The sequence below is a fragment of the Pleurodeles waltl genome, chromosome 2_1 (assembly GCF_031143425.1).
Source record: "Pleurodeles waltl isolate 20211129_DDA chromosome 2_1, aPleWal1.hap1.20221129, whole genome shotgun sequence".
Lineage (NCBI taxonomy): Eukaryota > Metazoa > Chordata > Amphibia > Caudata > Salamandridae > Pleurodeles > Pleurodeles waltl.
Genome location: NC_090438.1, coordinates 117,969,536 through 117,996,208, shown reverse-complemented (window position 1 = coordinate 117,996,208; position 26,673 = coordinate 117,969,536). Strand labels below are relative to the sequence as shown.

At 43.8% G+C, this 26,673-nt stretch overlaps 1 protein-coding gene across 2 annotated transcripts in view; it reads left to right on the top strand.

The window, feature by feature from the left end:
* Positions 1–26,673, top strand: part of LOC138261803 (UDP-N-acetylglucosamine transferase subunit ALG13-like) — a 97,838-nt gene that overhangs the window by 37,360 nt on the left and 33,805 nt on the right. The window contains exon 2 of one of the 2 annotated variants that reach the window (XM_069211186.1): positions 4,989–5,756. In XM_069211186.1, the coding sequence (XP_069067287.1) occupies positions 5,673–5,756 (84 nt within the window). In that variant the 5' untranslated portion in view covers positions 4,989–5,672. Of the gene's footprint in view, positions 1–4,988; positions 5,757–5,805; positions 5,971–26,673 lie in introns of those variants that run through there. The other variant, XM_069211195.1, reaches the window with a different exon arrangement.

Here is a 26,673-nt window from a genome sequence, read left to right as displayed (position 1 = left end):
AATCAAACATCGTCCAATCAGTCATCGTGGTCTAATCAGTCGTTCAATCACTGTCATCCAGTGAAACATTGTCCTCATCCAATCCATTCAATCACAGTCATCCAGTCAATCATCATTCTTCAATCAGCATCCTCCAACTGATCGTCCAATCAATCCTCATCATCCAGTCATAATCCTCATCATCCAATCATTATCCCATCAACCATGGTCCTCATCATTATACAGTCCTCATTATGCAATCATCCTCATCATGCAGTCATCCTCCAGCCATCCTCCTTATCATCATGCATCAGTCTTCATCATCATTCAATCACCCTAGTCTTCTAATCAATCAATCATCATCCTGCCATTCGTGGCCTGTTCATTAGGTTATCTGTACCTTAAGCTCTGTAGCCTATGGGCGGTAAGGCTGTTTTGACACATTCACTTGGATGCCCCCTCGTCTCTATTCCTGGCATAACATTTGGGTGACTAGTCACTGCAATTCTCAGATCAGCCTTTGGGGGGTTGGTGGGGGGGGGGAAATCATACTGGGTTCATAAATGTTCTTGCCCTGCTAACAAGCCACAGCATTCTCACCCTCCAACAGTTAGGTTGCCCAACAAGATGTTGTATAGCAGCTGTAAATTGATGGCTCTTGCCAACATAATCTCCAATGCTGCTTTAAAGTACTAATAGAATACATTTAATCTATTTACATACCAGCAGGCATTTTTATTATCTTAAAATAGATCATAGGCAAATCAGCAAAAAAAAGCCCTCCCTCCTTTTGTCTACTCCAGAGGCTGCAGTCACCCATGGGCGATGGGAAGCTCGATTGACAGTCACAAGAACGCCACACTTTAAACAAATTTGGGATGGATTAAACAAATTAGTAGACCGGACACATCCCGTCGGCACTAGGCATTCAATGTAGCAGTGGCAGAATGAGTCAAGGCTCAAGACCTACTATTCTAGACTTTCCTTGGCAGCTTGCTGATTAACACTGAGTGAACCAGTGAGTCTGGTTTTACTTTCAAAAGAATAATCTACGTAAGTTGAAGATCTTATTTGTATCAGGTCATCACAAAGAGATGCACAATAAGCAGTAGCCACTAAGGAGTTAAAACCCTCCTGCAATTCAACACAGCATAAGTACAGGCCAGTAAAGGCCAAAACAGATATTTGACTTTAGCAGTGCTAGGACACACAGGGTGACAGCAGACCACCTATGGAATCTCAATTTGTGCCAGATCCCCAGGTGGTGAAAGACCATACCAAATACAAATCAAGAGTGCTGTCCACTTGTCAAAGGTTACAGGGCCAGGCATGATAGTTGCCACTCTTGTTTAGCAACACTGAGCATACTTTGTCATTTATTGAAAGTCCGACCACTTGTGCGTTATACATTCCACCTCTAAACAAATAGAGCACATACTTCTGCTTTATAAGCAGCCATGTCAACTCGCAGGCATCTGGCACTTCCATCAGGCAGCTGAATAGCTTGGATCACGTGGTCCAACTTTTATTCAGACAAATAGAACTTTATGGTGCACTGTAGGCAGACGTATAGACAACTAAAATTGACACACGGAGTAATCACCAGGTTAAAAATCCTGTACACCGTTGCAGTTATGGAAGTGAGATAGTGTGCATGTTCTTAACCCTTTAGGGGAAAACACAGCTGATATTTAATTAATCATATGATTATTATCGTAGCCTAAATATCTCAGTTAGGAGAACATTAGACTGAAGGTCAAAAAGCCCCTAGTTAAATTCTGTTTTTTTTTTTTTACATTAGCTAGTACTCCAATCCTATACATTTAAAAACAAATATATATATATATATATCTCACTCATGGATGTTACCTTCCATCACTGCCCTCCTATATATTAATTGGGTTATCAGTCAAATTGTGACATGACCATCTTCTCTTGTACCCAGGCTTTTCCTTGCAACACACTGATGTGAATTGGATACGGCCCCTGAGGCCTTTTTTTTTTTTTTTTTTTTTTAACCTCATTGTGCAACACTATCAACTCGGAATGTATCTTATGGGTGGGGCGGTGGGCAGGAGTGGTCACGTTCATAAAATCGGACAGGTGCTACTCACTACAGATACAGAGTTGGTGGCAATAGGAATTTGTGGCAGGGTGTACATTATGTGTGATTATCAGCCACAATTCCTATCCACAGCACACCTCTCATACACTTCATCCTTGAGAGGGCTCACATGGGTTGTTAGGTTCGGGGTTGGACCAAAACACAATAATACATTTGATAACACTCCATTCATAGTCTGGCAATGCTGTTAATGTTCTGATCACTTTGCGGCACTGGGCATATGATATGCCAGTGAGAGCTGAATGGTACGCTTTTAAAGGCAATGGGTTCTTTGGCATTGACTGCCTCAGCCTGCTTAGCTCTCGTACTCAAACACATGCAGGTGGAATGTAGTCTGTTTCGTGAGTTATTGGAAAGCCAATAGTTATCGGGGAGGAGTGCATCTTCTCAGGGCAGCAGATCTGTGCACCCCTATTCTGGAAATACTCATCTGAGATGACAAATGCATGTGTAAAAAGGTTAATCATAATAATATTAAACTCAGTTCAATTAGCAGGGTGATCTGGGATGTCAATTAGCCCCATGTTATATAGCTAAACATAACCACATTTCCAGCAATTAAGTAGGTGCGTGTACAGGGTTAAGGAGGTGCAATTTTGGGTACCACTTGTTTGTTTCCTTGATGATCCTTGACTGAGAAGTCATAAGGAGATGCTAGGCCTCTTATTCCAATTTGAGCAATGCGCTGATACTACCTGACGCAGACCTCTATTCGTTCCGTCATAGGTAAAAGGTGCAGTCTATCAGCACTTGGCTGTAAAGGCCATGGATTCAGAGCAGTCCATGGCTCACTGGTCCCTTGGCTTCGTGGGTTTCAAACTTGGGTCCCAGTCAAATATAGTTAAGCTTGAGACTCATCACTCGCATCTTGGTTCAGCCTAGTGCAAGTATTCATCTGTTACTTAATAACATCTTCCCTGCCACTCAGTCGTTTGATCTGAACTGTATGATGGGTTGCTTTACAGTGGCAGCTCGGTGCCCATTCCTATTGACTTTCTCTCATTGTGCCACTATTCGATTTGCTAGTGCTGCATAAGATTACCAAATCTAACCTCAACTTTATCCTTTACATTGCTGGGTAAGCAGAGGATACAAAGCTAAATCCTGCACATTGGATAATAACTATTTGTGCAGTGCCCTATATTAGTAGGAATATCCGATTCAAATCTGTTCCAAGGGGGACCTTTAAAAGTAAATAAGTGAGTAGAATAATGGAATTGGGTGACCGCAAACAATAGCCTAATCACTTAAAGACAACCATGACGCTTCTGATATTTAAACCTGTCAGGTGTATAATTACATTATGTACCAGATGCCAATGTAGCCAGACCTGCTTATGAACAAACACCTTCATAACAACATCATGCAATGTACAATTCTGTATAAACGATGATTCCAGGATACAGGGGCTCTGCAATTTAAACTTTCTTTGACTATTGCCTCCTGATGTCTTTATTAATTTAAGGCACCTTAGAGGCAGTGACCTGACAAGGGTGGTACTTGAATGCATGAACTTTTATTGCCTGGTTGGGATGTAAATTTGTCCTCCATCAAACACGATAAAAGCACGCCGGGAAGGAGGAAGAATGATACCCCAAACAGCCACCAACAGGAGGTTAGAGAAAGGCTTCACTATCCAGAGTTAAAGCCCTCTATATGCGTATTTTTAAAAATTGCTAACAGTAGTTTTTGCTGGTGGGTAAGGAGGGAACACAGACATGCTTAAATATAAACAAAGGATGGACTAAATACCAAGCTAAAAGCAGAGGTGGTACATAGCCTAAGCGGAGCCACAATAGTCCACTGCTTTGGTTTCCCATGCAGGTACTGGTTTGTAAGGACTTGAGTTTAAATGCTACAGTTGATCCTGCAGGGATCTTGAGCTGTTAGCATATTGATAGGGCTGATGCCAAATTTATGGCACATTGGAAGTACCACCTTCATGGGAATATGAGCCCTCTGGTTCACAAGTAATTTTGGGAGCATGTCGAGCTGAATTTGGCACCAAGAAAATGGAGAGCAGCTGGGTTTGTAGAACAGTATAAATCGGAGGTATCCGCTGCTGAAGATGAGGTGTTTGGCAAATGCAGCAAGAAATAAATGCAGGTCATATAAGGATAACATCAATGGTAGGGGGCCTTGGCGGCGGTTGCTCCCCCTGAGGCTCGGCGGAGTTACAGGGCGATCCAAAGGACAGGAAATTGTAAGCTTCAGCACCTGGGACCTTGCCTGGTAATGCTTCGCCTATGGGTGTGAGTTTTTTTTCCAGGACTATGAGGTCCAGATGTGGGGGTGAACCCCAAAAGGTAGGCACCAGATGTGTATTCTTGGTTCTCATTGGTTCAAAAGGTGGGCATCCAGCTTCGGGCATATTGTCACTGGTTGCTCTTGGATCGCCCATAAGTTAATTCATTGCTTTTTCTAATAAACCTGCAACATTTTCTCCATAACAAAACTGGTGTGGTTTCAGTCATTTAATTATAGACTTTTCCTTTGTATGGATTTATTCATTTCACCTGGCTATCTGTGCTATGTGGCCGCCTGCGTCGCACGCAAAGCAGCAGTTTGGGCAGGAAGCAGTTTAGTGCATCACTCCCAAGACGCACTGCACACCCTTCTATCCACTTTACTTACCCTTCTCATAGTATGGTCGTGGGTGGGAGGCGGGGAGAGGTCACATCTAGGGAGGAAGGCCAAACACCTTCAGTGAAATCACTTCCGGGGTTGGGGTTTCCCCTTCAAATACAGCTGCACTCCAGGGTTTGTCCTCTTTGTGCAATTTAGCACCTGTGAAACCCACCCTAACACTTTCCCTTAATAACATGCTTGTGATTACTTATCTAACGGAAGTGTTATATTTTATGTATTTTCTTCTGCGTTGCAGGTGGAGCCAAATGGTGATCGAAAGGACTTTGATGCGAAAAGCAACCACAAGAAAGAGTCCATAGGAGATGTCATGATAATACCTCAGGAGTTTTTACGGCAAGGCCCTGGGATGAAAGCGACGACGCGCCATTATTCCCATGGGCAGCCATTATAAAAACAGGACCAGAAGTCCCTAAACGCACAGAAAAAGTCTGAACTGGACCAGCACATCACGCCTGGACCTGTGAAACTTGCCAGCTTTGTATGACCAACGCTTCAGGAGAATTGCATCCGTTTTATGAACCCTCCTAGACCCTTTCATTTCACTTCACAAATTGGAGTTTTTGCTGAAAATAATATTTTTGCCCGGACATAACTGATTGTTCCTCTCACTACAAGGACACTCAAAGTGTCACAAATACTGCTCTGAAATATTACACTTCAACTCCATGCAAACATAGAAATGTCATACATAAACTGAAAAAAATTCCACATATGGTGGACTGGTTGTAATCGTCACACCGGGGATTGAGAAATTTCAGTGGTCGGCTGTCCAGTGGTCAGCAGGTTGTCATTTCAAGTCCAGGAAGTGCTGCGAAGCTCTAAGTGCATGTGCATTTAGAAAGAAAAAGATGTTTCTTTTTTCAGTGTGTTGTTAAAAACTTCAATCTGCTGGAGTTAAAAACTTCTTGATGTCCTGATCATGGAGAAGTCTGTGTTTGTGACAGTGGGGACAACCAGTTTCGATGAGCTGATTTCCTGCGTTTCTTCAGAGGACTGTAAACAGGTATAGTGTCTTTCACAGTTGGTTAGCTGAAAGAGGAAGGTGAATTGTGTGTTCGATGGCATCTGTCGCTGTAGATACGCATGTTTTGCATAGCTCGCCATCTGGTGTTGGGTCGGAGTGTTACAAGTTGTTTTTCTTCGAAGAAGTCTTTCGAGTCACGGGACCGAGTGACTCCTCCTTTTAGCGACTGATGCCACGAACAGATGTACACTGGGTAAGTGACATTTTCAATTATCTGCTTGTGGGGTACAATACAATACCGGCCCTGCAGTTGGGAAGAGGTGAGTGAGCCACTGAAAGCTCGAGCCAGGCTCCAGTCCAGCGCAAGCTCCTGGTGGCACCTCGAACCCAAGAAGAGTTGTGGTTTGACAGTAGGCAATGTGGCTTAGTGGCTACAACTGCCGAACACGCAGCAGGTTCGAATCCCCAACTCGGCATCCTGTGAATCCCAGCAAATCTCCCTTAAAAAAAATGTGTAATATAGTGTGTCTATTGTGTCCTTGGGCAAGGTTTGCACTCAGTAAAAAAAAAAAAAAAAAAAAGTCCAAAATAAAATGTGGGTTCTGCCTGTCACGTACATGCTTACATTTCAGTAAAGGAAAGTGGGAGATTTTAAATCAATAATGGGGAGTATATGTTTTCCCCCCACTGACCTCGATTGAAGGAAATGCAATTTCAGACAGAAGACAGGTAAAATAAAGCAATTTTTGGCGTACACAATTGTGAGTCACCTGCCAGAATTGGGTCTGTTGATATGTATGCTGTCACCCACATTCTAATCTGGTTCCCCAAGAATAAATAACAAAAGCATTAACCTCTGATGTCAGTAAGACATGGCCATCTATTGGCCGAATTGCAGCATGTGAAACAGCACCATCTTGGCTTCCCTGCTTGACCAATTTGTGTGAGCCTAGACAAAAGCTTTATTTGACCAAGCCTTCTTTTTGTTCATGATTACATATTACAACACCTTTAGATACATGACTTAAGGATGTACGCTGCACAAATACCTTTCTTGTGCTTGATGTAATAGGCTGTAGTGTTGCTCCATCTATAATAAGAACCAAAGCAACGTAGAGTACACATTACAACTGACTTAATTCAGTAATATCATTGAGGCAGGGGCACGAATATTTCTCAGTTCATTAAAACAATTCTCACATTTAATAAATACTTCTCAAATAATGTAATGTACTAAGCTGAAAAAAATCAGTGAGTTAAAGAAACAAACTTCTTTGAATTCTGAACACACCATATCATATTCTAATACGATCTTTATATTGCATAATTGACATGCCAAAGATCTTCAAGGCAAAGCTTGTGGATGGATTCTTGAATGGAGAGCCGAGTCACCGAGCTGTCCCTGTTAATTTGTTTCCTTCAACTTGGATTGGTAAATAATAAAAAAAAGACAGGTGTCATTTTGTAGGTGTGGGCGTGCGTGGTGCACATGCTTCGACATCACAAAATAACGTGGCTGCAATGTCATAGCTCCTAATTTTTTTTTTTTCCTGTTCCCCTAAAGTCATGCTGCACAGCATCAGGGATGCTGAACAGCATCTCTAAAAGCTATTTCCTAAGTTAATAGGCCCCAAAGGTGAGACCTGTTAGATGTGCCAATGCTTGTTTCGCTTTGGTTAAGCATGAAACTGCCTGTTTTGAGTAGCCCTTGCATACATTTCCACATCATACCCCCTGCCCATTTTCTTTCTCTCATCTTCATGTGCTTGTTCCCCGCAAAACACCCGCGCTCTGTGTTGCTCTCTGCCTTGTTGGATCTGTCATGCCTCCAGCGTCATCCATTTACTCAAAGTTTTGTGCTGCAAACTGCTTTGGCTGCCCACATTTTTACGCACGTTCCTCCTGTCCTGCCAGACAGCTGGACGCTTCTGGTAGGTGGATTTTCACTTCATCTAGTTCTGCCTCATGTTCAACCAATACGTCCTGTGTCCTTGCTCGCTTCTCCCATGTTTTGTGGAACTCTGTGGATCACATTTTGGCTTCTCTGCCTGACGAGACTAGACAAGCTTTAACAACTTTTGTATGGGATGGTGAGCAGGCTGCCAAGCTTAGTGTTAGATGTGGTATGGATACCTCAGATTCTGTGGGAATGATTATAACTTCTTCAGTAGCACTGGGACGAAGGGCATGGGTACGTTCTTCCAATTTCTCAGAAGCAATGCAAGCATCTTTACTTGATATGCCTTTCAATGGCACCTCCCTTTTTGGTGCACATGCCGACTCTGCCTTTTGTCGCTTTAGAGATGCTCATGAGTGGACTCAGTTGTAAGTCCTCTTCGTTTTCCAGAGTCGTCTTCTGGTTTTGTCCATTGTTCTGGGGCAGTTGCATTTTTTTCCTACTGCCATTGCAGTGATGTGCTTCTTGATTATAATGTGACGCCCAGTGTGGTGGTCCGGCTCTTCGCAGGTGCTTTTCTTATGTTCTATCACTCAGGGTGGTGCTCCTGCATTGCAGGTGTTCAGTTTATTTACCCCACTATGGTGGATTGGTTTAATTCTTATTTTCTGACCATGTCTGGGCCTTATACCTCTAAAAGTATCTATTGTACTCTGCTGATAGGCTGTTCGCCTAAGAGATTGTGCTCCTTACAAGGTTCTGCCTCCTGCCCCAGTATTTCCAGGCCCTGCTCTTCGGAACAATTGGGGTAGGCTTTTGGCCGTTCTTTTATAATTATCTATCCCCTACTGTGAACTTGCTCAGTGCTACTTTTGGGAGTAGTGTAATAACCCTTGTTTCACTCCGGGTTCTACTGCTGTTTTATACCAGTGTCCTTTTACGTTGCTGTTGTGGAACTTGGTTTTCTGCCTCTTTTCCATGGTCTGCTTCTGTTGAGGATGTTGGTACCTCTTCGTTTTCAACTACCCCTCTTCTGGCTATTATATGCTACAAGTGGGGAGCATAATCTGTCACCCTTATGGGCCACTACTTTTTCACCTTTGAACTGTTTTCATTTATTCTCTTGTCTGGCCTTGTACCACATTTATCTTCTCGATCTTATTCCTGGACACGTGTGTGTGTGTGTGTGTGTGTGTGTGTGTGTGTGTGTGTGTGTGTGTGTGTGTGTGTGTGTGTGTGTGTGTGTGTGTGTGTGTGTGTGTGTGTGTGTGTGTGTGTGTGTGTGTGTGTGTGTGTGTGTGTGTGTGTGTGTGTGTGTGTGTGTGTGTGTGTGTGTGTGTGTGTGTGTGTGTGTGTGTGTGTGTGTGTGTGTGTGTGTGTGTGTGTCTGTGTCTGTGTCTGTGTCTGTGTCTGTGTCTGTGTCTGTGTCTGTGTCTGTGTCTGTGTCTGTGTCTGTGTCTGTGTCTGTGTGTCTGTGTGTCTGTGTGTCTGTGTGTCTGTGTGTCTGTGTGTCTGTGTGTCTGTGTGTCTGTGTGTCTGTCTGTCTGTCTGTCTGTCTGTCTGTCTGTCTGTCTGTCTGTCTGTCTGTCTGTCTGTCTGTCTGTCTGTCTGTCTGTCTGTCTGTCTGTCTGTCTGTCTGTCTGTCTGTCTGTCTGTCTGTCTGTCTGTCTGTCTGTCTGTCTGTCTGTCTGTCTGTCTGTCTGTCTGTCTGTCTGTCTGTCTGTCTGTCTGTCTGTCTGTCTGTCTGTCTGTCTGTCTGTCTGTCTGTCTGCATTCCTCGGTGGAACTGCCTAGTGCCACATGACTACACAATGGCCAGGACAAAGGTTGTCCCTGCCAATGGAACGACACTTGGGTATTCTTTCCACTCTGTTAATATGCCCATTTCTTGTTTTCCCAGCCCTGCTCTTGTAGGTCTGGGGCATCATCCGATTTTGTATGGGTTCCTGTTTTTACATTCTGTCCCATTAGGGGTTTCTTTCCCTGCTGGGATTCTTCTCCCCTTCTGTGTGCCTCGGTCATCTTTTTGAACATTATATTCAAGCATTTGTTTTATGTAGGATTCAAGTCCTAGCAGTTGCCACATCCTTTTTATGCCAGCTGCAAGGTGGTACTCATATTTCATCCTTCTGTCGGATATTTTCTTATTCCTACCTCGTATTGTTTTTATGTTTAGGACTGTTGTCCACGGATATGGCCATTCCCATTAGACCTTGCAAACTTCTGCAGGGCTGGTGTTTGGACCCCTTTTCTGAGAGTCGAGGTCTAATATACCTTATATTTCATTCTTGGGTCCACATGTGGATTGCTTTCTTATACACTGGCTCTGCTTTATAGGTCTATGTTGCTATTTTTTTATCAGCATATGTGTTCACATGACCCTCTGCATATCTATAAATCTCATATGTATGACCACATCTGTGCCTTTACATCTATCTATGTGCGTATTGGTGTCTCTGCATGTATCTTCCAGACCTCATCTTTTAACCATTGTATGTCGGGCATATGGCACATCGTTCGTGCCTTCTGTCGACTACCTCTTGGTGTCTCCCAGTTCTATTTCATCTCTCCTCAGGTTTTCCCCTTGGGTGCTCCTGGGTATGTGCATTCGGTATTTTGGGTTACTCTCCCTTTCTGCCTTAAGCTTCTTGCGTGTTTTGCCTCTGCATCCTGCTAGGAGCAGCATGTTTGCATCGCTTCCCTTTTTTCATATCCTCTAGGGTTACTTCTTGACCGGTGTACCATTCCTATTGTCTCAGTAACTGTTAGGGACACTTTTGCACCTTACAGCTTCTATTTCGGAGCACTTCATGTTATTTCCCTATTGTTGTTCTTTACCAACAGATTCATTTTCATTGCCATACGCTCTGCCCCCATGGCATGTCATACTTTCTTACACTGTTCTGTGAGTCGTCCACTCTTTGGGTGAGAGGAATTCTCCTTCTAAACTTCGTCTCGCTCTTGTCTGGTCTAGTACTCCTTTAGTTTGACCACTTGTTTATTGCGAGACTTGGGTATGATGTGTTCGTGGACCCTCATCCTAGGTTAATACTGCTTTGGTATCTAATTCTAAGGCAAGGAATCTGCGGCTAGTTGTCTCCTATCAGATGAACAAGTTACCTACCTTCGGTAACGCCTTATCTGGTAGAGACCTAGATGAGCCACATATTCCGTCACGACCTACCCATCTTCCCCGCTCTGTGAACTGTTTTATCTTACTTCAGCCTCGCTTTTGTTGGCCTTCTTTTGCCATACTTTTCAATTTGGTAGTTGTAAATTTCAAATTTACATCTACCTCTCTTGTCATACACTGTTCCATTGCCAGTTTCTATAGTGGCTCCACTTTGTTGCACGTATTCTAGTCAGACGAAATTCACGTCAGCGCGTCGGGGAGGGACTATATGGACTCTGTCGACGTCATATCCAGAGGATGACATTGATACAGAGTCGCACGACGCCCTCCACCGACATGCACAGGTACTGCCAAAAATGTTTTCCGGATGCAGTCTGGCACCTAGGGAGAGTTCTAAGGTAAGAAATCTGCAGCTAGTCTGTCTCTACCAGATAAGGCATTACCGAAGGTAAGTAACTTGTTCAGCAAGGTCAGTCTACAAGGCAGTAACCCAAGGTGGGACAAACAAAGCATTTACCAATGACAACAAGGGATTTTTGAAAGGCAAGGCCACGAACGAGTAAAAGAGATGGGTGTTATTAAATGCCCACAGAATACTTACAACAGGTCAAAAAGTGCTTGCATGCTTGTCCTAATGACAAAGGTCTAAAGAGGTTTATAGGGAACAGGGACCTACAGATAGGAAAAGTGAACAGAGCTTCTCTGCCTCCCGGAAGTAACTTCAGGAGAATCAGTAATCCATGACTGAGCCACCAGAATAACACAAGCAAAACATGGCACAACTGAGCCCCTTGCCAGAATTGTCCCTGGATACTGTGACATGAGGAACCTGGGGAGATTCACGGGCATCATATACCTCCAACCCAAGGTAAGACCGGAAGAAAGAACAAATAGGCCCAAAAGCACAGAGAACATATGTGAACAAAATAAATTAAGCAAACACGGACCAATAAAATAAATGCATCAAATAGGTCTGGTGGACAAGAAGCAAGGTAAAACTCGAGTCTGAAGAAGGCCAGCAATGTGAACCAAAAACATGGGATACCAAAAGAAGGAAAAGGCAAGACAGCAGACCACAACCCTAGTGGACTTGCGCACTGTTCAACCCTGTACAAGGAACAGGAAGAAGAGCAGCAACAGAGCGCCGCCCACCGAAACAGAGACTGCTCCAGGAACAGAAGAAGGGACAAAAAAAGAACACAAAAGCAAGAGCTGAAGACACTGGGACAGAGAGGGGGAAACAGAAGATATGACTCCACTCGGATAACACTAACACAGCCCAGCAGGTTCAGCAAAAGCGGAAGGAACCCGTCTGATGCAAGGATGAGCACAAGGGCACTAGTGAAGGCATCCGATTCTCGTGGAAGTAAGGACTGTGACGAGGAAGAAACACAAAAGTGCTGATTACTTACCAGTTCTTCATTACTCAGTCCTAGTCTCCCTTAGAACAGTTCTCGTTCCCACCCTGGCCCTCTTCCAGTAGCTTCCTCTGCGTCACCTTCACTAGGTTTCTTGGTTGATGCTTGGTATTAGCAGGTGGTGTGTGGAACCTGGCTCTGTTATAACTGGAAGGGGCAGGCATGGCTTTGGAATAGAAGCAGGATAAAGACTGATTAACGGAATAGGAGAGCAAAAAACCTTCTTTCCAGCTATGAGAGTTAGGGTTAGCTGTTCTTGGGGGAGCTAATGTAAGTAAGGACTGTGATGAGGAAGACCAGGACATGGAGTAATAAAGATTACTGGTAAGTAAACGGGGCATCACATCTCTTATCCAGGGTGGATGTTTCTCAGAGGTCATGTAAAAGTGAACACACTGAAGGATGATATTGCCAGGAACCTGAGTGTCTTTCAGACCTATGTAAAACGGTCATTTGTGGCAGCATTTACATCTGTAACTTTTTGTCACTGTGGCTAATTGACAAAAGCCATATACTATTACGTCCACTAGACCCTTCTGGTTGCGGGAATATATAGTGTTTGTAGGTTCTCCAAAAACCCATGGTACCCAGAGCAAACAATTAAGCTGCACTTTACAATGGTTTTCATTGAGTACCAAGTGTAGACCAATTCTTATAGCGAAATTGCAAGATTGAAAAATGGGTATCAAGAAAACGTATGTATTTCTGAAATGGGCATAAGACATAGAGTTTAGGAGTAGTGGTTATTTCTAGATTTCTGAATTTGTGGGTACCTGAACTAGCGAATGATTTGGAGGGTATTTTCCAAAATGTAATCTTTCTTATACACTGGTTTACATTTGACAGGAACAAATGCAGCGAAATCCAATTGGTGATAACAAATTTTGTACCATTTTATGCTCCCACAAGTCTTACAATAAAAATGGTACCTCACTTGTGTGGGTAAAAGATTTCACAAAAATGAATTATGGTGTTAATTGAAAGGTTAAACTGAACCAGTGAGAGAGCTCATGAGCTGTCAAGCTGTGTCAGGACACACACACACACACTACCTCTACACACACACACACACACACACACACACACACCTCCACGAGGCGGCGCCATTCAAGGGCTCATCACTTTCATATGCTGACATCCCCACAGAGCAATCACACTGGCTGATGAAGTGTGTGGACTGGCGTTCGACTAGCAGTGTGAGTAGTGACCAGCAGCAAGTCAGTACTCACACCACCAACCAAATGCCAGTTCACACACACCGCTGGCCAAACGCCAGTCCACACATAGTCATATTTTATCTTAACAAAAAAGAAAACATAAACTAATTAGGAGTAAATACAAAACTATAACTACAAACGCAACAGCTCAAACTAAATGCATCACATTAATGCCAATCGTGAAATATGAACAAAAAATGTAAAACAATACAGATCAGTCAGTTTACATTTACGCTCATGGTTGCTACCAGTAACTCCATTGCGTGTGGTGCAATTTAAAACATGTGGAGGCATACAGCCCAGGTTTGGAAGGACACTCTTGGCAATACATAAACTCTCCTTCTGCATACCTCTTCGGATACAGACTCTACATCGTTTACTGGGAAAGTCTCCTTTTTGGGCGTGGAACAAATGTTATCAGCAAAGTGGCGATCTTTCAATCTAGCCACATCCTCCACCACGCCAACTCTGGGAACACTTGCCTGTTCAACTACAACAGGGCTGCCTATCACTGCTGAAACTGAACAAATGTTATCTTTGACTCTGGAGAATACTCCTTGAATACAACAAAAGCATTGAAGGTTGCAAGATTAAACAAATGGATAGCCAACTTCATATACCAAATTTAAGCCTTATGAACAGCAGTGAAAGGTTCCAACCTCCGATATACTCTATGTACACCACCCATGTGCTTATTGTAGTCTAAAATGCACACAGGTTTGCTCTCTTCAGCAACCTGACTCCAAACAGTCATAGGTGAAGTACTTTCATCATGATTCGGAGTCAGTATGTAGACCTCTCTTCTGTCTGCAAATTTCCCGCTAGAAATTCATGACTATGCAGGACATTGCACTGTCCCCCTCGAGTATATATATATATATATTTTTTTTTTTTCAAACAAGTTTTTTTGGGTAACCTGTACGGTTAGATCCGATTGTACCACAAGCGACAGTGTCCACTTTGAACAATTCCCTGAACATTTGCATACCAGTGTACAAGTTATCTATGTATAAATGGTTACAAAAATCCCCCACCAAGTTCCCACACAGTCTTCTTACTAACTCCGAAAGCGGACGGACAGCCAGGTGCCTCAATACTGGAATCCCTACCAGTGTACTTCCTGAAATTATAAACATATCCAGTCCTACGCTCAGACAGCATATACATCTTAATTCCATAACTTGCCCTCTTGCTAGGGATGTACTGCCTAAAAACCAAACAGCCCTTGAACAGGACCAAAGACTCATCCACAGCTAATTCTTTCCCTTGAACATAGATATCTGAAAATAGATCTACAAAGTGATCAAGGACAGGCCGATCAGCCCAAAATAATGCTGATTCATGGGGGCCCAAACACAGTAAAATATTTTCCCATAGGCCAGCTACCCTTATCCAAGGGGTCACTCCCTTTCTTTGCTCAAATACAAAATTCCTGGTGTCTAGTAGGTTGCAACCCCCCACCCCCTTCCCCAAAAATATATTGAGTGCATGGGTCACCTGCCTTTTTGTTAATTACAGTACTCCTGAGAAATAGCATCAAGTGATTGATGGAGTGCTTCAGTTATTCTCTGCCATTGTTGATTACTCAAGGCTGTCTGGGAAGGTATAGTATCAGGATGCAGGCATTTAAATATTGTGCTACAAAACTAGCATAGCAAATCATATCAGCAAGTAGAATATTGTAGTCGTAAGTATATATACTGGTAAGTGAAAGTTTACATAACCACTTGTGTGTACCTTGACAATATATCTTCAAGGTATGTAATGAACCTAAATTTGTATATATTTACCTTCTTACTGTCATATTATGGTTGTTGGTTGGCTGCGATTCTTGTAGCACAATATTTTTGTAGTTGATATTCTGACGTACAAACTCTGGGAATACTTAGTTCTTAAGAGAAGTGGCCAAGCAGTTTGGCTGGACTGCTTTGTTGGGACTAGACAACAGGCGATTTGAATGTATCTGCGTGTATTGCATTTGTATGCACCCTCTTTCTGCAATGCAATACAGACGCTATATTTTATGATTGAATGGAGGTGCCCAGAATTGTTAACAGCGGTTGATTTTAATATGAGCTTTTCCATGCAGTATCATTTTATGTACTGTATTAATTGTTTTGTAATGTTTACTTATTGCCGTTTTTATTTACCTCAAGTGTCACTTCATGCAGTGTCATTCGGGGCAATCGTTCTGACACCACTTCCTGTGACGCCGTCAGATTTGGAAATTATATGATATACCTTCCTGTGATGTCTTTGAGGGTGGTCATGTCCTCCACCAAATACTGTGCCAGTCCACAGCAAGGAGCCACCCATTACTAACTGAACAGGCCTGGAATAACTGAAGGGATCTGACATATGGTGCTGGCCCACAGAGGATTTTTATATAGTCCACCATTGAAGGTCTCAATGAGCTACATGCTATGCCCACGACTTGACATCTCACAATGACAATTGGATATGGGATGGTATTACCAACGTCCATCCCAGCAGACCTCTCTACCATGTCCTTCTTCAACATATACCTCTTCATAAGCTTTAAACAAAGTTTTTCAGAATGGACGTCCCAGGGTAATAACCAGCTAGTTGGGCTACGATGATAGGAAATACCATAAAGGGACCTGCAGAGTTGGGAAAGCTGCCAGCCTACTGAAAACCATAAAGTACACACCACTCTCACACTTCTTCATCCATCATACTGCTAAGCACCGTGCCCCATAACCCAGTGGCTGCACCTCTTTAGTCATCATGCATGGCATGGAAACATTTCCCACATAGGACCAAAACAAACACAGCGTATTTCCAACAACACCCTCCACAGTGTAGTTTGCTACCCACGTAGGCAAGTACTTCAGTGCCTCACAAGTGCTATATAAATGTTGCAAAAGAATTCAGTAGTGCTTCAGGCTTTTTTTCATGACCTAATTTGAAACACAAGCCAAATAAAACTTACTGGCCAGTGAGTAACCCCTACATCTACCATCCACTCCTAGATTCGATAGCATGTTCTAAATTGAAATATATATTATCTTACTATGGCCATTAACTTGTTCTCCAACGAAACAGAGAGCTATGATCTAATGTCCACCGATTATTTATGTGCAAGTGAGGACAGAACTTTCCTCTGTGCTTGTCGGGTAACACTCTTGACATTGCCAGCTAACATTTTCTAAACCAAGCAGGCCTGACTAAAATGCCGGGCTTCTAAAGAATTCTTCAGAGAACTCCATGATTCTTTAGTTTGAACATAACTTAGTACATACATGATTTAACTGTTTACTTACAGGTCATTGTGTGTAGAAACAGATGGCTTAGGTCTAAATAGTGTTAGAATAACTAGGGACAGGCAACAGTAATGCACAAGTGGGACCAGATCCTTCACTTGCCTTTAGATATGTCTTGTATCCAAAGACTAAGGGCATTCATATGCACTATATTGGAGCTGACCTTTTAACCTGGAGTTAGGCCTCTATGAGTGAGGTTGACAGGAAAATGGCAACTTGTGGATGCTCAAAAAAACTACAAAAATACATTCTAAAAACTGCAATATTTTGTTTGGTTTTTGCTTTGTTGGAAAGCTGAGATCCCGTGCACTGTTTTACAAGTGTGTACCCCTGCTCTGAATTAACCACATAATTTCACTGGCATTTTTTACCCATTTTTGGTCTTGATGTTCATGAAAATCACGGAGCTCCCTGGGGAGCACTGTAGTTATTGTTTGCAATCTACAGCAGATTTTTGTGGCCTAGACGGCCGCTTCATGTGCATCTTCCTTCTGTAGTGAGCTTGATTGCTTTCGGCTCCCCTGATTGCCCTATTTTGATGGTGGTGGCAGCGGTGAATTAGGCAATTGGCCTGCTGACTCACCTCTTTAAATTTTCTGTGCAGTCTTTGGCTGCCTGGTCCTTCAAGCAATCTTATTTGCTTGGATACCATCTATATGTTTGGTGCGTATGTACATAGCAAGATGTATCAGAGAGTATGTGGATCATGGAGGACTGTCGGCACAGTGGTATCCGTTTTGGGATCAACACAGTAAAGATGATGTGCAAAATGCAGGTTGGGAGCTGTCTGCCAGATAGCAGAGTTAATTCCTTGCATTCTGTAAGCCTCTCTGTGTTGCTAGACTTTAGATTTAGGAAGGACTGCAGTTTCTTTAGAAGTGCAAGCATAGCGTTTTGCCATGTTCTGCCCTGTTTTGCCCTGTGATCTTTTCAGGGGGTTACACTCTGACCCATCAGGTTGGTAGGTGGTGTGGGAGTACCAGAGACATCTGTTTCTTTCGAAGTGCAGGGATAGTCTTTGGCCTTTTTTTATTCTTTTGTTCCACAAAAGGTCCTACTCCCAAAAAGCTGACAAGGACAAAGTGTTAACATCTTCACTACCTTTTGTGCTCTTGTTTTATGCCTTTCTGAGTAGGAGGTAACCAGTCCCAATCCTCGCTCCTGATAACAAAATAAGACAAAGACTGTGCATGTGAGATCGCCAAACCGTCCCTGAACACACGGTAACTCATTGTTCCAGTTCTCCTCACTTACCGCTGCTAAGTGACATTCCACAGGGTGTTGGAGGGACATATGAGATCCAGAGGTTGTGTCGCTGACAGCCAGCTTACGAGTTAGGTGAGGGGACATCACTTCAGATTGTGCAGTTTTCTGCATTGAGAAGTTGAGAATATGCCTCTAAATGAGAAGCTTGCGTTGCTGCTAATACATGGGCATTGGCGGGAACCTCGCAAGAAGTGACTGCACACAGAAAAGCCACGTGGTAGCCACCAGGTGAAGGGGCTGCCCAGAGAAGTGGACCTGTCGAGAATTGACATCAGCATTGCAATGCCAAGGGGGAGAGTGCTGCTACAAGACACTGGTGGGAGCCCCCTCCTGTGACGTTCATGCCCTTGTTCCCACCAGCTGAGCCTCTAGGTTATATCTGCTCTTCTGCCTATTTTGGGAGAGCCAGTGATTTTTTTTGCCGTAGACAGCTTTTGCCCTACATCTGCAGTAGAGCCATGCTACTGAGAGGCCCCTCCTTCTCTTGCTCACTGAGGTGCTCTACACAACTCTGACCTGAACCTTGACCAGCGGCCTCTCTGCAATCCACAGTTGTGTATAGGAACAAGCGGCACAGATATCGGTGAGGATGCAAGGTGCAGTTGCCCTCTGGAGTAAAGGCCTCAGCATAGTAATCTTGAGGTAACTTTCCCGCGTTGACACACAAACATTGTGGGCGCACCTGGGACTTTCCAATTTTGCACTAGACCACTGCAAGCACAGTAGTGGCCGCCGAAGATTTGCAGGCTGCCCATGGGGGGGGGGGATGTTCTATACAGAAGCCCAATCACCGTGAGCATTGTCTCCCTCTGATTCCCATAGCTGACTAAAGTGTTCATGTATTGGTGCCGCTGTACTTGGGTAGTTTTGTGTTGTGTGTAGATTAAAGTACCTTTTCTTACTAATATGAAGGACTAACAGATACAGGAGATTTATTTAGAAAATACATTGTTACTGAGTTTTGTCTCTTTTAACTGCACATCATCTTCTTGAACCTTGGACTCTCAACCTGCTACCCTGTGTCAAGTGCTAAAACGATGAACTTTGTGCTTTCTTTTTAGAGACATGTAGGACAGTCTGACTTTAAGGACGATGGGACTCAATCACCATGGGACCCAGTATGCGCTAAATGCCTTTGGGCACGCAAACAAGTTCTGACTCTTTCCATATTGCTCATGGTTTGGTAACAGCTACCAAATGAGCGAAGCCTTAAATTAGCATTTTTGATAAGTATCCTCTTAAACATGACTGTCAGCGCTGCATTCGGTTAAGATTCTTTTGATACCATTGTGGGAGCAGGACCCCAATATTTGGGTGTACCCTTGTAATTTGAAACACCCAAAACTTTACCTTAGGAGTTCAGCTCCTGCACCCTTCATCTAACGATAAGAGTAGCCACCTCTCTCTCTCTCCATAGGGGTCAACAAAATAACATTAACAACATAAATAATTAGGACTACTCAATAAATGAATTCCAGTCCGAGAGAAAGTTTTAAGGAATTTCTAATTGAATCCCACAAAAGAGCACTACAAAATAATAATTGTCACAAAGACCTGCCTTGCAGTACATAATCAGATTCAGAATGAGCCCAAAATCCTTGTAATACAGCAAAACAAATTAATCGTGCATAGTTAAATAGGGAAAGATCAGTGGGTTTTTACAAAACAGTATGGATCACAAAGAAAATTGACAGCATCTGTAGGAAGTTGGCTCTGTACGCACTATTTCAAAGTAAGGAATAGTATGCACAGAGTCCAAGGGTTCCCCTTAGAGGTAAGATAGTGGCAAAAAGAGATAATTCTAATGCTCTATTTTGTGGTAGTGTGGTCGAGCAGTAGGCTTATCAAAGGAGTAGTGTTAAGCATTTGTTGTGCACACACAGGCAATAAATGAGGAACACACACTCAGACAATTCCAGGCCAATAGGTTTTTGTATAGAAAAATATATTTTCTTAGTTTATTTTAAGAACCACAGGTTCAAGATTTACAAGTAATACTTCAAATGAAAGGTATTTCGGGTAGGTACTTTAGGAACTTTGAATTAGCAAAATAGCATATACAGTATTCACATAAATGACATATAGCCATTTTAAAACTAGACAGTGCAATTTTCAACAGTTCCTAGGGGAGGTAAGTGTTTGTTAGTTTTTGCGGGTAAGTAAACCACCTACGGGGTTCAAGTTTGGGTCCAAGGTAGCCCACCGTAGGGGGTTCAGAGCAACCCCAAAGTTACCACACCAGCAGCTCAGGGCCGGTCAGGTGCAGAGGTCAAAGTGGTGCCCAAAACGCATAGGCTTCAATGGAGAAGGGGGTGCCCCGGTTCCAGTCTGCCAGCAGGTAAGTACCCGCGTCTTCGGAGGGCAGACCAGGGGGGTTTTGTAGGGCACCGGGGGGGGACACAAGTCCACACAGAAAGTACACCTTCAGCAGCACGGGGGCGGCCGGGTGCAGTGTGCAAACAAGCGTCGGGTTTTCAATAGAAAGCAATGGGAGACCAAGGGGTCTCTTCAGCGATGCAGGCAGGTAAGAGGGGGCTCCTCGGGGTAGCCACCACCTGGACAAGGGAGAGGGCCACCTGGGGGTCGCTCCTGCACTGGAGGTCGGATCCTTCAGGTCCTGGGGGCTGCGGATGCAGTTCCTTTACCAGGTGTCCTTTCTTTGAAGCAGGCAGTCTCGGTCAGGGGGAGCCTCGGGATTCCCTCTGCAGGCGTCGCTGTGGGGACTCAGGGGGGTCAACTCTGGCTACTCATAGTCTCGCAGTCGCCGGGGAGTCCTCCCTGAAGTGATTGTTCTCCAAGTCGAGCCGGGGGCGTCGGGTGCATAGTGCCAAGTGTTGTTGCAGTCTTTGGTGAACAGAGCCGCTGTCCTCGGGAGTTCTTGGTCCTTCTAGATGCAGGGTAGTCCTCTGAGGCTTCAGAGGTTGCTGGACCCTGGGAACGCGTCGCTGGAGCAGTGTCTTTAGAAGTGGAGAGACAGGCCGGTAGAGCTGGGGCCAAAGCAGTTGGTGTCTCCGTCTTCTCTGCAGGTTTTTCAGCTCAGCAGTCCTCTTCTTCTTAGGTTGCAGGAATCTATCTTGCTGTGTTCTGGGAGCCCCTAAATACTCGATTTAGGGGTGGGTTTAGGTCTGGGGGGGTTAGTAGCCAATGGGGAGGGGGGCACATCCCTAATCCTATTGGGGGAATCCTCCATCTGCAAGATGGAGGATTTCTAAAAGTCAGTCACCTCAGCTCAGGACACCTTAGGGGCTGTCCTGACTGGCCAGTGACTCCTCCTTGTTTTTCTCATTATCTCTCCTCGACTTGCCGCCAAAAGTGGGGGCTGTGTCCAGGGGGCGGGCATCTCCACTAGCTGGAGTGCCCTGGGGCATTGTTACACGAAGCCTGAGGCTTTGAGGCTCACTGCTAGGTGTTACAGTTCCTGCAGGGGGGAGGTGTGAAGCACCTCCACCGAGAGCAGGCTTTGTTTCTGTCCTCCGAGAGCACAAAGGCTCTCACCACATGGGGTCAGAAACTCGTCTCTCAGCAGCAGGCTAGCACAGACCAGTCAGTCCTGCACTGAACAATTGGGTAAAATATAGGGGGGCATCTCTAAGATGCCCTCTGTGTGCATTTTTTAATAAATCCAACACTGACATCAGTGTGGGTTTATTATTCTGAGAAGTTTGATACCAAACTTCCCAATATTCAGTGTAGCCATTATGGAGCTGTGGAGTTCGTTTTTGACAGACTCCCAGACCACATACTCTTATGGCTACCCTGCACTTACAATGTCTAAGGTTTTGCTTAGACACTGTAGGGGCATAGTGATCATGCACCTATGCCCTCACCTGTGGTATAGTGCACCCTGCCTTAGGGCTGTGAGGCCTGAGAGAGGGGTGACTTACCTATGCCACAGGCAGTGTGAGGTTGGCATGGCACCCTGAGGGGAGTGCCATGTCGACTTAGTCATTTTCTCCCCATCAGCACACACAAGCTGGCAAGCAGTGTGTCTGTGCTGAGTGAGGGGTCCCTAGGGTGGCATAAGACATGCTGCAGCCCTTAGAGACCTTCCCTGGCATCAGGGCCCTTGGTACCAGGGGTACCAGTTACAAGGGACTTATCTGGGTGCCAGGGTTGTGCCAATTGTGGAGACAACGGTACATTTTAGGTGAAAGAACACTGGTGCTGGGGCCTGGTTGGCAGTGTCCCAGCACACTTCTCAGTCAAGTCAGCATCAGTATCAGGCAAAAAGTGGGGGGTAACTGCAACAGGGAGCCATTTCTTTACAGCATCTCTGGAGAGGAAAAAAATAAGTCTTTCAAAATTGGACAGATTCTCAAGAGGAATAGGGAAGCCAGGATCAAATTGGACAGAGACCCTGGAGGAAATCGGAAAGTCCCTGTCTCACTCCTAATGGCAGAGGTTTTCATACATTTTTTTGCATAGTTAATAAGAAGAAATTGCAAACCTAGTGGTATGAGCCCATATGGAACCAATCAAAGGCTAACATCACTTATAGGTTTATTTACCACAATCCCATTTTCCTGTTTTCTCTAGCAGCTTCTACGTGGCTGTCATCTGGAGATGCACCACTGCTAGCGCTACTTTCTAAACAGTTGCCTATACACAATGTTTCCAGCATGTCCACTGTGAAGCTTCTACGGTAGTTACCTTAAGAGACTAAACATGTTGCCACTATTGCTACATCAAGAATCAAGCTCTATTCATAATACATGCACTCTAGGAAGTTACTGTTACATCGCATCATCTTGTGCACTGCAAGGTCTGCAAAGACAATGCACAATTGGTAAAAGAAAATCACGTAGAGGAACATTTTATTGGGAGGGGGAACGAACACAGGCAACTTGTGCATATTATTTGGTGCATCGAAAACTAATGTCCATGTTAACTAAATACAGAACGTGGCACAACTGAAACATATGTAATACACACTTCACACGTAATTTATTGTTTACGGTTATAATCCATCATAAAACTATTACTTTAAAAAAATATTTGGTATCATGAAATTTGCACATGTAAAAACGTTAACACCTGAAACTAAAGGAAAGGCAATACATGTTGGTATCCACACCTTCAGGAGAGATAAATTATCAATCCATGGAACCATATTTCCCAATAAAATGGCTTTAGGTGTGGGACCTAAAATACCTTTTTTAGGTCTGTTAGACCTTTTGATCTTGTAAAGAATTATATTGATAACATACCTACTTAAAGGGGCTTTCAGCCAGCTCTCTTCATTCATTGGTCTGTTGTTGTATCATTCACATTTTGCCTGTGCCTGCGACAGCACACAGCATGGTGAAGTGAGTGAGCTCAATTCAGCCACTGGCTAACTTAATTTTTAGTGACTGCATGTTACTGTTTCACAAGAGAACATCCACACAAATGGTAGCTCAGTACAGTGCAAGTATTCATGTTTGTGCTTAATTATTTCTTCAGTGTTGCCTTTGTGTTTAGAGCCTGCTATGACTTCTGTATGCATCTTAATTGAGGACTACAGCTATACTTGTAAACCAATTTAGTCTGTGTGTAATGCTTGTATGTCTTTGCAGTTTGCTTTCAGTGCTCTTGTATGTCGTGCTTATATAGGTATTTCACAATTTTATATTATTGAACCTGTGATGTGCCATTTATCTATGTATCTCTGTCTATCCATCTATGCACCTCTATCCTATCTATCTTTGCAAATAGATCATTCCATTTATCTCTGCAAGACTATCATTCTATCTTTAGAAGTCTATCTATCTCTTTCCAACCCTCTGCCTTTGTAAGCATCTCTATCTGTTTTTGAAGCCTTTATCTATTGAATCAACCTTCTCTATTTGTAATAAAGATTTAAAAAACATTACAAAAAAGCACTAGCAAGAGGCTAGCCGCTATCACCAGATCAATTGACTTTTTTAGGTCGGTGTTAGTTTGATCTTTTGATTTTACTATAATGATATGCATAGCATAGTTGTTTATATGGGTTTTCATCCAGACTTCATAAGTCTGTTGGGCCATTTACATTTTTCTTCCACCCACAGCCCAGGGCAGCCGTTGCCTTACTTCACCGCGAGTTGCAGGGTGCAGAGCCACACAAAGTAATCCCCTTCAGTGACCGGGACTACTATGCTTATGTGTGCCTTCTTGAGCCAAAATAGACCTACCTAATGGCAACATTGTGATAGATCTTAAGTGGCTGTTAAGTGTTTTGATAGATCTAAACAACTAAAGTGTTAAAATTGAAACCATATTTTACCATTCTCTTTTCAAAAAGAATTTGTGCGGAAGGAGGAACACTCTTCCAAAATCCTCCGGAATGCTTTGGTTTTACCGTGGGGCCTAGCTCCCCTAAACACACATTCCCTGCTAAAAGAACTCAAGGCCTTAAACGTGCAAATGAGAACCTTGCTCTCATCCCTTCAACCTAATCTTGTATCACGCGCGCATCCCCCAGAAACCCTGCTTCTCGGACCCGTCTAAGGCTCAGGAATTATGATGTGCTTTGTAGAAGAGGAAACGCTTTGAACCTTCTTTAATTAAATGGCCGTATCTTTAGTGTAATAAATGTGTCGGGCCGTATGAGAGCATCTGTACACAGCAGTCTTGTGATTTACGCCCAAGGGTCTCAGCAGGCAGGAAGGTCGCATTTTTTTTTATTTATTGAAGAGTAGTGGCAGCTCATCACTGACACTGCTGAATAACAAATAGCATATCTGAACTGTATAGTATAAGTGGAATGCTTCAGTGGTTTGAATTTTGAGAAGAAGGTCCAACATGTTTATGTAAGCAGGCATGTATGTAGTCTGTAGAAATGCATTGCAATGTATTGGGGCACAGCGTGAGGTGGCATAGAGTGGAGTGCCATGAAGAGAGTAGAGTGTCATGTAGAGTGTCATGGAGGGGCATAGGGTGGATTAGGTGTCACGGAGGTACTTAGTGTCGTAGAGTGGAGTGGCATAGATTGGAGTAAAATGGCGTAGAGGGAGTTAAGTGGAGTAGATTGTCGTAGAGTGGCCTAGAGTGGAGTGGAGTGGAGTGGAGTGGAGTGGAGTGGAGTGGAGTGGAGTGGAGTGGAGTGGAGTGGCGTGTCATAGAGCACTCATGGAAGAATACAGTAAATAGGCTATGCTGCACATGAGGGAGGAACTGAAGGTGGACAAGCTCTATTGGCTCGCTACGACAGGGCACACTGGGACGAGATGCAACACATTATACAGCACTTGCCCAAGGAACACCAGAAACGTGCCCAACAGGTTGTTGAAGAAGGACAAGCAATTTCCAACAGCCAAATAAGGTCTGCATTGGACTCGGCAGACACAGCAGCACGGACAGTCAGCACTGCGGTAACCATTCGCAGGCATGCATGGTTTTAAACCTGAAATCCAGCAAGCTGTGTTAAATATGCCTTTTAACCAGGAACAATTGTTTGGGCCGGAGGTGGACACGGCTATTGAGAAACTAAAGAAGGACACAGACATGGCCAAAGCCATAAGCACGCTCTACTCCCCACAAAGCAGAGGCACTTTTAGAAGGCCACAATTTAGAGGGGGGTTTCGTACTCAAACCCCAGAGCCTTCCACCTCACAAACCAGACCCACCTATCAGGGGCAGTACCAGAGAGGAGGGTTTCGAGGCTCACACAGGGGTGGACAATTCCCAAGATCAAGGGGAAAATTCCAAAGCCCTAAAACAACTCAAGCCAAACAGTGACTTCAGTGTCACAAACCCCCAACACTTAACACCAGTGGGGGGGGGAGACTTACTGCATACTACAAAAAATGGACGAAACATATCTACGGACGCATGGGTCCTAGCCATTATCCAACATGGTTATTGCATAGAATTGATAAATTTCCCACCAGATGCGCCCCCAAGAGCACACAATATGTCCAAACAACACTTAGGCCTGTTACAGCTAGAAGTCCAAGCATTGTTACAAAAACAAGCAATAGAACTAGTACCCAACCATCAAAAAGGAACAGGTGTCTACTCCCTATATTTCCTAATTCCAAAGAAAGACAAAACGTTGAGACCCATATTAGACCTCAGAACGCTAAATCTCTACATTGAATCAGATCACTTCCACATGGTAACACTTCAAGACTACATGTCAACGTTAGATCTCAAGGATGCATATTTCTACATACCCATACATCCTTCTCACAGGAAATACTTAAGGTTTGTAATCCAGGGCATGCATTACCAATTCAAGGTGTTACAGTTCGGGATAACAACAGCCCCAAGGGTATTCACAAAATGCCTTGCAGTAGTAGCCGCTCATATAAGGAGACAGTACATGCACGTATTCCCATACTTAGATGATTGGTTAATAAAAACCAGCACTCAGCAACAGTGTCTTCTTCACACGCAATTCGTTATAGAAACTCTTCACAAACTAGGGTTTTCTATAAATTACCAAAAATCACATCTACAACCATCCCAGATACAACAATACTTGGGAGCAACACTCAACACACAAAAGGCGATTGCCACTCCAAGTCCGCAAAGGGTACAAGCGTTCCAGAATATAGCATTAAACATGCAGCCAAACCAGCACTACCAGGTGAAGTTTGTAATGAAACTTCTAGGTATGATGTCTTCATGCATAGCCATTGTCCAAAACACAAGACTACACATGCGGCCCTTACAACAGTGCCTTGCAAAATAATGGACAAAAGCACAGGGTCAACTCCAAGATCTAGTGTTGATAGACCGACAGACACACTTCTCGCTTCAATGGTGGAACCCTATAA